General features: G+C 39.4%; 1 protein-coding gene across 13 annotated transcripts in view; it reads right to left on the reverse strand.

Annotated features, from left to right (window-relative positions):
• Window positions 1-12,563, reverse strand: part of GRIP1 (glutamate receptor interacting protein 1) — a 739,429-nt gene that overhangs the window by 72,175 nt on the left and 654,691 nt on the right. For all 13 annotated transcript variants that reach the window (XM_051846415.2, XM_051846410.2, XM_051846412.2 and 10 more), the window contains 2 exons: window positions 12,317-12,462; window positions 1,422-1,502 (listed from right to left, as the gene is read on the reverse strand). In XM_051846415.2, coding sequence (XP_051702375.2) covers window positions 1,422-1,502; window positions 12,317-12,462 — 227 coding nt within the window. The remainder of the gene's footprint in view (window positions 1-1,421; window positions 1,503-12,316; window positions 12,463-12,563) is intronic.

Genomic DNA, 12,563 nt, shown 5'->3' on the forward strand with positions numbered 1-12,563 from the left:
TCATCATTTTTTCATCCATGAACAGCTCACAGCTGGCTAAAACTCAAGACATTCTTATGGCAGTTTTTGTGTTATTGCCATTGTTGCTATCAAAATCAATACATTACATCCTTGTTCTTAACATTTTTCTGATTCATAGCACTACTTTTTTAGTGCTGCAATAGATTCATGTGGCTTATTGGTTATAAATAAAATTTCATTTTTCAGTATTCAATTTATATCATCAAAGTAGAATCAGAATGCTCCATTTCATACTGCTCAATCAAGAATTCTTTATTTTTGCTTGGCAGTCACAAACGCTGTCTGCCAGTACAGCGAGGCACTTTTACATAGCCTTATCACCCTTTGTTGAAGAGATCACCTTTTGGTCACAGTCATTTGCCTCCATGTCTCCTATGGCCTTTTAGTATTTATCATTGGCTTCATTTTCTTGAGGCATTAATGCATGAACTTAGTCTATGGGTAATAAAAACACCTCAATTTCTGTTTTATAAAGGTCCACTGGGGCTGATATTTTCCAAGTTGTTTTATCAAAGCAGTTGTAAAACTAGAGCCTAGTGCAAGACAGGAATTAAACACATCCATATGCTCTGCTTTTCAGTTTGGTTTGGTTACCCAGATACCCTGCACTGTGGAGCAATTCAGGAATTTACTAAAGTAAGAGCCACTGTTTTAGTGTTGTGAAATGGATTACAGACACATGGTGGACAGATGAGAAGATAGTCTTAAAAGTAAGTAAATGAAACTTTGGCTAGTTAATTATGAAACAATCCACTAAAAAGTAGAGAATCTATATGTATTTATCTATTCATCTCATTATTCATGGAGGATGTGAAAGCATGAATATTTACTACTTGCTAGACATTACAGTAGGAATATATTTTATATAGGTGAAGAATGAGATCATGGGAAGTTTAAGTAATTTTCCCAGTTCACATAGCTAGTGGAGATGTGACTAGTTCCAGTGTTCTGTCATGGCATATAAACTTGGAAATAGCACTTAAAACATTTGCCACACCTGTAAACCATTTGACAACACAAGTTTCTAATGTCTGTTAAAAATTCTCTCTATATTTTTAATTTATTTGAGACACAGATAGAGAAACAAATATTTTGAGAGATACATAAAGTTCCTATTCACTGGTTCAATCCCCAAATGCCTTCAATGGTTGGGGCTGTACCAGGGCCAAAGTTGGGAGATGGGAACTCAGTCTGGGCCTCCCACGTGGGTGGCAGGAACCTAACTACTTGAGCAACCACTTGTTGTCTTCTTGGTGCACATTACTAAGAAGCTGAAGTCAGGAGCCAGAGTCAGTATTTGAACCCAACACGAGACACCAGTGTCCTAATCAGCATTTTGACTGCCAGGCCAAATGCCCACCTTCAAATTCCATATTGTAAAATAGATAACTTCTACTTACAACTTATGGTTATTCCAAGTTCCACGTTGTGCTTCTTAGGGAGCTTTACATGAAATGTTCCACTGCTGGGGATGACAGACTCTGTAATTGCAAAAGAAAAAAAGAGTGTGTTTACAGAATACCCAGACAACTGGAGCATCAGAAACGAGCTCATCCGCGATGAGCTACATCGTGACCATCTGCAGTTAAAGCTGTAGGAAGCAGCTGAATGTTCGTAAAGAGAATAATCCTGGCAAACTAAGCCTTTGGTGATGAATATATGAGGGGACTTCAAAAAGTTTGTGGAAAAATGGAATTAATTAAAAGGTTAGCATGTTTTGGTGCAAAGAATTTTGAAATCCATGCATACAAGCGATCTTCAAAAAGTTCATGAAAAATATGCGTTATAAGAAATGTACACATGGATTCCAAAATGTTTTCTGCAACCATAAAATTATCTTTTAATTCCATTTTTCATGAACTTTTTGAAATCCTCTTGTATGTTTTTCCCATGGGAAACTATGTAAAATTCTCAGCAATAGTTGAGTTTGCTGTATCTCACATGTGATGCAGGTATAATATACATTAAATTTGTTTGTAATGTAAGTTAAAATTACAGATTCCAGAATTATCTCAATTTATGACAGAATCTCTGAAGATGGAGTCTAGAAATCTGCATTTCGAATATGTTCTCTAGGAGATGCTTAGACATACAAGTTTAAGAGCCTCAAACCTGGTTATACTTTTTCTCCAACCATATTTTCCCAGAGTTTATTATTAAGCAATTCTTGGCATTTTTGTTGTATTTGTTGTTGGAAGGTAACTGACAGAATAGATTTCAGCTTGGTTTGATGGTGGTTGACTGGTGGTGGGGACAGAGGATGGATGCCTTTATTTTTAAACAGTAAAAAGGATCATGAAATAGATAGAAGCAGGGATGATATGCAAAATATTTCACAACCAGAATGGTGCTGGCCATGACCATTCTGATAGGATGCTGACCACAGAGTAGCAACCCAGGGGTCCAGGAGACCCCAATGGCACCAAGGGTGACCCTTTAGTTTGTGGATCCTGGGAGCTCTTGAAGGTCCCAGAAAGGACAGGAGACAGTGAAATAGGGTGTAGGTGGGATCAGAAATTGGCCAATCAGTATAGAAGGAAGTCAATATTGTAGCAATAGAGGGGGAATCAGTGTACACTGACTGAACCTCAACATTGTACAGAACTTACCTAATTTTATTAGAACTTAATTAAAATCTGAAAAAGGAAAGAACTGCCACATTTTCTTATATATACTCTTAAAATCCCTTTAAACACTTGGGAGACCTATAATTAGTGGTAAAGTTAAAATGGAAACATCCTCTGCAAAGATAATATCTATTCACACTAGGTTACTAATGACTATAATTCTTTCTTGAAAGTTTTGGCGAGAAGTGGGAAGAGGCCTAAAGAGCAAAGGAAGTATTAACATAAGGGGAGGATTGTGGGATGGCTGCACTAAAGTACTCTTACAGCTTGATTAGCCTGACTCAAAGTTGCCTCCCCATCTAGTACCCAAAGAATTAACTGCAGCATCTGTGATGTGGGCAGAACTATTAGGCCCTCAGGCAACAGGTCCAATTTGTTAACCACATAGTTAGTACATTTTGGGCCTCTGCACAGCAGAGGTGAAAGTTAGGATTGGGCTTATGGAAAGAGAGCGCTCCCTTTCCTGTTCTGTCTTAAATTGTTCTTTTTGTCCTCTTGTCCTTTCCTGTGAAATATTTAGGCAATAAACCTTTTACAAGACCAGAATCTGAATTTCCAACTGGGGAGGCTGGCAGTAGAGTATTCAACTTCTGAGCCTTGTAAAATATGATTCTTCTGGACCCTCCAGGCTCCCAGAAAGCCACATATAAAAAAGAAATCCCAGATTGCTCCTCTCAATCTCAGTGGTGCTGCCAGGTGTTCCCTCTCGGGGGCTCTGTTTTTTATTCATCTCAGAGGAGAGGAATGAGGGAACTGGCTGCCTTTTCCACTCCCTCTCTCTTTCTTCTTTTTTAAAGATTGATTTGAATATTTGACAATTTTTGTTTATTTGTTCATTCCCAAAATGTCTACAACAGCATGGCTGGACAAGGTTGAAGCCAAGAGCCAGAACACCATCTAGATCTCCCTCATGGGTGGCAGGAACCCAATGACTTGGATTATCATCTGCTGCCTCCTATGTGCATTAACAGGAAGGTAGTTAAGGAGTTGGGGTGAGACTTGATCCCAGGCACTCTGATATGGGATGAAGGTGTCACAAGAAGTAGCTTAACATGTTGTCCCACATCATCTATATCTCTTCTCACTTTTAACTTCCTTGTGATCAGGTGAGTGCCAAAGACTGACTGGTTTCATTTTTCTTCAATGAACACTCTGATGTGCCAGGCAGTGAACTCATATATATTTTGAAGTATCTTTTTTAAGTATTTGTTTGTTTAATCATTAAGCATTTATACTTTCATTATTTCCCAACAGGACTTAAGATAGATGAAATAATTTATTTCCTCCAATAGATTTCACAAAGATCAGCAAATTTTCATAAACTGGGGCAGAAAGAGAGAAATGATATAGATAAAGGATTTAGGTATGCTTTTCTTCTTGATTCAGGTGCTGCATGTATCATAAATACTTATCTCCCAAACATTTCTCTCAATCCTGCCTTCTCTGCATCTTTTTCCTGAGCCCTTCTTATTCTCCATTCCAACAACAGAAGGTCAGTTGGTACCTTCTTTCCACCCTTAAAATGACTGTTTAGAATTTGGAATAAGCAGACAGACTGGCAAGGAGGGCCTTTTGAAGTGGCCACATTTTGCCAACATGCACCAGTAGCCAGGCTTCAGAGAGAGGGAAGAAAGAACGAAGTGTACAGGGGGAGACAGTGTGAAGTCTTGGAAAGAAAGTCTATGATTGGCCTTGACAGTGCTTGACCTCTGATTCGAGCTCTCCTGGAAGTGAAATACAGGTTGGCTTCCCATAAATGTATCTAAGCTAGCTGGAGGGCATTTCTCTTGCTTGTAACTCAAAGATATCTGATGAACACATTGCTTCAGTAGGGGAAAGGGACTAGAGGAAAGCAGAAAGTCACTGCCAAGGGTTCATGGGCACACAGGAATAAATAATTTGATCCTTGGGATAAAGCACACAAGTGGTACTTAAAGAAATATACAAGTAGCACCACCGTCCATGGAGCTCATTTTATGTATATGTAACTGCTCTAGAGTTTTCTGCTTTAAGAAAATGTTCTCTGTGAGAGGAAAAGGGAACATGTTATATCTTTGTATGTGAGTATCTGTATCTAAATATGTACTTAACATCTTGCCCGTGAAGCTATGCTTTTATATGAGTGAGATCTTTGAATCACCAGGGCTGGGAAACACTGATCTATGGTAGTTACTATGGTAACATTCGGCTTTTATAAATTTTTAATGCAGGGAAACTTGACCAAGATTAACACTGTTAATGATACTGGAGAAGATATTATCACTTCCAGGAAAACAGTAATGGATCACTTCTGACTACATAAGATTTGAAATATTCATAATGACGAACAAATAACAACTAATGAATCTCTTTGATCAAGCTGTGGCTTCATTTTAATCTTTAAATGCCAAAATGATTTATTTTATATTTGTTATTTTTTCCTTGTATAATTATTTGGTTTTTAAAGCAAAGGTCCATTTATTCTGGGGTTTCATGAAGAAACACTACTAAAGGGGAAAATAGTCAATATTTGGAAAAAGAATAAGAGTAATTCAATAGAATCTGAGAACAAATGATGTTTATTTTGTTAGACTCCCTTGCAATTATTTTGTATTTCCCTGGTTTTGCTTTATCTTTGTTAATACCATAATTAAAAACACATTTGGGTAAACACAGGTTTCCTTCCTTCCAACAGATCTGCCTTTCTTCCCAAAGCATTTATTGTTGGCAGAGTAAGATAACCACTACATGGTAATCCATCAGTTTAGACTCCCTTGTGAGGAATGTCAAAGCTTAACTCCCATTCACTCAGAAAGGCTTGGGGAGGGGGGCTCCAGTAATGATGGCAAACATAATTTGATAGGATTTTCACTGAGACTTCTTTCCAAAACAAAGCTGTATTTTCTCTAAAAATAATCTCAGAGTTTAAAGTAGAAACTTCAAGGATTCATGGCATTAGTTGTAGGTAGGAATATAAATGCCTATAATAAATGAAACAAAATGTGAATTGTGCACATGTTATAACATTATAAAACTCTAAGAGGAGTTTGGTAGAAGAAAATAAAAATTTAGCTTTATTAATAAATAAAACAAGAATGATGGGATTATATGCACCTTTACTTAAAATGATTTCCATTGAAGTTATTATGATATTTGTAGCATAGTACCTATTTAAAGAAACAGGCTTAGACAAAAGTGTACTCACAGTCAAGATTTTAACCACTTTCTATCACTTGGAATATTTATAAAATAGAGACAGTATATCTCTGAAACCCAAGGACCTGGGAGTTAATATCTAGGTATAAAATATTTCAGAGGAAGAATTTTGGAAAGGAGTGGCTCACAACAGGAGTAAATTTAGAAGGATGGGTCACATCCAGAGATACCCTTTTTTTTTTTTGACAGGCAGAGTGGATAGTGAGAGAGAGAGACAGAGAGAAAGGTCTTCCTTTTGCCGTTGGTTCACCCTCCAATGGCCGCCACGGCCAGCGCGCTGTGGCCGGCGCACCACGCTGATCCGATGGCAGGAGCCAGGTGCTTATCCTGGTCTCCTGTGGGGTGCAGGGCCCAAGGACTTGGGCCATCCTCCACTGCACTCCCGGGCCACGGGAGAGAGCTGGCCTGGAAGAAGGGCAACCGGGACTAGAACCCAGTGTGCTGGCGCCGCAAGGCGGAGGATTAGCCTAGTGAGCCACAGCGCCAGCCCAGAGATACCCTTTTAATGTCCCAAGTTCCTGATTGGCTGAACAAGGTTTTGCTGATCTAACATTTCCAATAGATTCCATTAGATCAAGATCAATCTAACTAGGGTGTTTTTATCAAGGATTCTGATGCTATGTCTAGATTGATCAGGAGAATGCAGATTCCAATTGGTGATGTCTGCCATGAGCAAGGAAGGAGGTAACAACAGATGGGAACATATTTTTTTGCTCTACTGTTGATCATTTCTATCCCTCTGCACTGGGTTGCTTTCTGCAACAGACAAGGGCAGGGGGAGATGATCTTGAGCTCTTTTTCTCCTGTCCCTTATTAAGTACATTGAGTATCAAAGTGGGTTTAACAGATATTGTTCCTATTTTTTAGGAGCTTAAGCTTAATTAAAATACTCAATCAATGAATAGTAAAATATGCATGTAAATTAAGTATGCCTTAAACAATGAACAAATTTCAAAGATACACATAAAACAGAAATGAATTTATATCACAAGTAACTATGCAGACATTGCTTGTGGAGAAAGAAAAATTGTGCTGGCTCATATCCCTGGCAACAGTTCTAAGCTACTGTCGCAGGGCAGTAGCTTAGAACTCCTACCACAATTATTTCATGCCGGTAACTCTTAACATCTGTGTGGAGAGGTAGTGTGAAAGGATATGGAAAAGACAGACTGCAAGTCAACAGACCCAGGGTCTATAAGACCTTGAGTTTCCCCACCTAAGCCTCAGTTCCCCCATTCATAAATAAATTAAGGTATTGGATTATAAGGATCCTTTCACCAACAATGTTCTGTCATTGTAGTAAGCAGACTCTGGGACCACTGGACAGCCTTCTCTGAAAACTACACCGTCACTATCATTTGGCTGATTCTTACAGGATCCTTCTACTTGATTTATGACTGGGAGGCTACAAAATCTAATGTGGGACAATCACATTCTTGCTTCCTTTCATTTTAGCAATGATGGAGCAGCGACCACATACAATAAAAAGTCAGAGAAAGTTTGCCTACAGAGACAAACAGAATTTTTGCACAAAGCAACAGCACTGAGAGACCAAAAGCCTCCGAAGAAAGCAGGAACCATATTGGTTCTTGCTGTAGACTAAAGTTTCTGATACCAGTCCTTCAGGAGAGCCAATTCCCATCCTCCCATCCTCCCTCCCTCCCTCCCTCCCATCCTCCCTCCCTCCCTCCCTCCCATCCTCCCTCCCATCCTCCCATCCTCCCATCCTCCCTTCCTCCCTCCCTCCCTCCCTCCCTCCCTCCCTCCCTTCCTTCCTTCCTTCCTTCCTTCCTTCCTTCCTTCCTTCCTTCCTTCCATTCTTCACCAAGTCAGACAGAACAGCCTCTTGTATTCCAAGCACTATTTTTGGGTGCTAAGGGGCTTTTTGTGAGCTAAAGGTACAAAGTCTGTGACATCACAGGCTTTTGTATTGGAGAAGAAAGTAAACAAATAAACCTACAACATAATAATCAGAGCTCAAGAAGGGCTGAGAAGAGCTATAAACTGGGGTAAGAGGGTACAAAATGATGGAGGGTCAGGGAAGTCTTCTCAGAGCAAATGCAATTTGAGCAAAGACCTAAATGAAGGGAGCAAACCACCAAACATATCAGAGAAGAGCTGTCCAGGATGCAGAGGACAGAGCTACTGCTCAGATCCTCTGATGGCATTGTGCTTAGCATGTCAAATGCAGTATTTCATACTTCCTCTTCATTCTAAGCCCTGTTATCCCAATTCCTAATGAAAGTAACTTTTAAATATTTTCACATAATTTTATCCCATCCTTCTGAGAAATTTCACTATGGGGATGGTCCTTCTCTCTCTGCATTCTCAATTCCCAGATTTCCCCTGGTTGAATGGCTTTTACCTTTCTCCCACTCAGGCAACTCATTACCCTGAGCTTTACTTAACCTTTTCTGAAACTTCAAACTTTAATATGATGCTTTGACTTCAATCTCCTAGCCATTAGCTCTCTTACCTCCTTTCTCTCACTGTACCCAGTTTTCTTCCTGAAAACCTACAGAATTTCTTAAGCCCTCCCTTCCTCTCAGTCTACTAGATGATTCTTTATTGATTCCCATCAATCACCAACTGAGAGTCTTCCAAACACAGGCAATGCTAAATGGTAGTTAGGGTATGGCTTTGGGAGTCAGCTTGCCTAGGTTAAAATTCCAGTCCTACCATTCACTATGTGTGCCTCCATTTTCTGAGGACATGAAAATAGTCAGTTCTGAGGCCGGTGCTGTGGTGTAGCCTATAAAGCTGCTGCCTGCAGTGCTGGCACCCAATATGGATGTTGGTTCAAGTTCCCACTGCTCCACTTCTGATCCAGCTCTCTGCTATGGCCTGGGAAATCAGCAGAAGATGGCCCAAGTCCTTGGGCACCTGCACCCATGTGGGAAACCTGGAAGAAGCTCCTGGTTCCTGGCTTCAGATCAACACAGCTCCAGCTGTTGCGGCCACTTGGGGAGTCAACCAGTAGATGGAAGACGTCTCTCTCTTCCTGCCTCTCTGTAACTCTGCCTTTCAAATAAATAAATAAATCTTTTTTTTTTTTAAATAATCACTTCTTCTATAATTGTTTTATGGATTAAATGATGTAGTACACACACAGGCCACAGCATAAGTACTTGATAAATATTACTGTGATAACTTTTATGCTATTATAATTATCCGTCTGTTCTCCTAGCAACAATTTGAACTTCTTCAACTCAAGTTTTTCTGTTGAACTTTAACTGGGAGTCTCTGGTTCAACCCTCTATGTTCTCTGCTCTTGATCAGTACAAAAATAAACCTACTTCACCATAGAGGTTGAATTCTCTAAACCAGACTCTGCGTGGTTCACCACTTAGCTTCAAAATTCCTTTACATGCTTCAGTTGGTTTTCTCATTCCTCTCATTTGCTATTCTCAACCATCATTCTTTTACCTCCCCAAGGTGCTGACTTTTCTACTCTTTCTTTACAGCTCTCCTATGAACCACACAGCTAAATATACATTTATATTCTCACATCCTTTCCTTGAATCCATAAGAATCTGTCCTAGACTAGTTGTGTACGTTCTAGAGAACCTCCCCGTATTGTTCCTTTGGGTGCCTGATCCCAGCAATGTTATCTTCTCTTCTTCATTTCAAGTCCCAAACATGGTAAGTTTCTCCAACATTAACAAAACCAAACAACAAAACAAAGCAACACACTCTGAACTTTAAATCCCCATTTCTGTTGTTCCATCTCCTAATTCTACACCTAAATTTCTTGACCTTGGCAAATGTCCCCTGGAGGCCAAATTGACCCTGGTTGAGAACTACAGATTTGAAGATAGGTAATATAAAATAGAGCAAAGTGTATATAACTAAATGCAGTAGAAGTTCTGAAAACAGCAGCCCGTGGTGACGTTCATCGATTTCTTGCACTCCCCAGATGTCTGCAATGGGCAGGGCTGGGCCTGGTAGAAGCCAGGAGACAGGAACTCCATCTGAATCTCCCACATAGGTGACAGGGGCCCAATTACTTGGCCATCTCTTGCTGTTTTTCCAGGAACATTAGGATGGAATGATATCGGAATTGGAACAGCCATTCTAATCAGTGCTCTGAAATGGGATGCTGGGGCTTAACATTCTGTGCCATAATGCTGCCCCCTCCTCCCACTTCTACTGAGTCTTCTTTATCTTTGTAGCTAGCATCTTTTCTTCAGGCAAGTCCCCTTCTTGGCCTCCTTCTTATTGCCACTCTTTCCTAAGTCGTCTTCGTTTTTTTCCAATGACTTTCATAATCATTGATGTATTGATTACTCCTTGGTCTTGTTTTCTAGTTAAGCTCCCAATCCCAGGCTTCAGAAAGTGTTGCTTATAATCTCCTGGGAACCTCCTTCTGCATTCCAGTAGCAACACTACTTCAGCAAGTCTATGCTCATCTTTCAGCAGTTCTTCTTGTCTAATCAGCTCTGAGCTCCTTGAGAATATTGATCCTTTCTATTTCTTCTTTAGTGATCTGAACAAAGCACAGTGCCTAGCACTTAGTAACCAGTGCACTATAATTGTCTTTTGAATTAAGCAATGGATTTGCTTGTATCTTTTCTCTAATACTCGAAGTAAATTTTCTAGCTCATGTCCAAAATAGAAATCCTTCTACTATCCCTACATTTCTGCTTTTCTAGTCTTCTTGTGAGTTAAAGATATTGCTGTCTATCCATCTGCTCACCCCCAACACCTCAGGAGTCAGCCATGATTTTCCCTTGCCCATATCTTCCATATCTAATCCATAAGCAAGTGCTATTAGTCCTGTCTCAAGCCACACCCTAAATCTCATTCTCTGTCACCTCTAGCACTGCCACTTTGTCAAGCCACCATTCTTTATTTTCCATCCAACTGCAGCAATCTTCTGCTTTTTCTGCTTCTGCTATTTTGCCCCATTTCACAAGGCACTCTCTGAAAACAATCATCATTCACTCCCCTGTGGAAAACACTCTATGGTTCCATCACCCCTGTAATATAATAATCTAAATGCCTTAACAGGACATTGAATTAACAGGCCCCTTTGAATCTCTCTAACCTCATCTCCAATTCTAATTCCAACCCCCAGTTCCCTACCATGCTCCAGCAAGAGCTCTTTTTGTTGTTTCTCCACTGTGGTTATTATTCTGGCTCAGGGTTTTTATACTAAAATGCTCTCTTTCTAGAACCTCATATGGATGGCTCCATTTCAATATTACCATCTCTGTTCAAATGTCACCTCTGTAAAGAACTATCCTATTACCCTCCCCTTACCTCACAGTCATTCTGTAACTTTCTATCCTCTAACTTTCTATGCTGTAATAAGCTTCAGGTAGACATGGTTTGTTTGTCAGTCTTGTGGAGTAACTGTAACATAGTATGAAGGGTCTTCAAAAAGTTCACGGAAATGCATATTGTGAAAATACTCTGCATGGCATTCACAATCACTGCACTGAAATACGATTATCCTTTAACTCCACTTTTCCACAAACTTTGTGGACTAGCTTTGTAAATACTATGCAAATATTTGTTGGAATAATGTGATTCCTGAGTCCCAAAACCTATTTTTACTGACTAGGAGAGGTTCTTGATTCTGTGAGGTAACATTTCACTGCAAGAAGACAACTTTCTTAGCTCCACATGCCTGCCTGCTACTGACTAGAACTCACTCCATGACCAAACTTCAGTTAGGCTTCTCCAAGACCACTTCTTGATTAATTAGGCTTTTTCCTTGCCCAAGCCCTGTGCCTGGGAGTTTTGACAAGAATCATTCTGAGCCAATTTAGCTAGAATTCTCCCAACCTTGATATCTAACCAAGTTTCTCTTGGTAATTTTTCATCTAATGATGCCCTGACCTCTCTAAATGCTATATATAAATTCTTACCTGTCCTGGTTATATTTGGAATTGAGTTCCATCTCTCTTCCCTAAGGTAATAGTCTTGACCCCTATTGCAACATTCTTGAATAACATCTTCCTTGTTTTTTTTTTTTTTTAACAAATGTCTGGTGCAATTTCTCTTGAACATTAAAGGGCAAATACTTACCTACTGGGATTGTATAAATCCACCTAATGAATTTTCATTGCTCCCTACAGAACTTTCATTTTTTTTTTTTTTTTTTTGCAATGAGAAGTGTCAGAGAGACTTTTCCCATCTCTGTGACTGAAGAATATAGTTTCTCTAGCATATAAAAGAAAGTCAGAAAGAATAAAGGCTATGTGATTTTTTTTAAAAAAAATCACCTCTACAGTGGCTATTACTTATTCAATTTGTCACATTTATTTTCAGTTGTTCTTGTGGTGACATTTTAATGAATAACACAAAATAACATTTTAATGAACACTCAAATCAAAATGACATCCAAACCTCTTAAACAAAAACACGTTCAGTATATAAAAAAATAGTTTCCCCTCTGCCACACAACCAATGTAATTCACATGCAGCCCACTCCTGACTCTGTCACCGACTTAAGATTATCGTTATACCTGCAACATCAAACTCAATTTCCAGAGTGACCTTGCTCGTGACTGAAGAGTCTCGGAGGAGCTGATTGGCTTCCTCAAAGGTGCTGTCTTCAGTTGGAATTCCATTAATGGCCATCACTCTGTCTCCAATCTGTAGCACCCCACATCTAATTTAGAATCACATGTTAGAGGTTGTAGATAGAATAAATAATTTTCAAGTTGAGCATTCCAAATCTATCTTGTTTGATTCTTGAAAAATAGCATAAGC

The sequence above is a fragment of the Oryctolagus cuniculus genome, chromosome 11 (assembly GCF_964237555.1).
Source record: "Oryctolagus cuniculus chromosome 11, mOryCun1.1, whole genome shotgun sequence".
NCBI lineage: Eukaryota > Metazoa > Chordata > Mammalia > Lagomorpha > Leporidae > Oryctolagus > Oryctolagus cuniculus.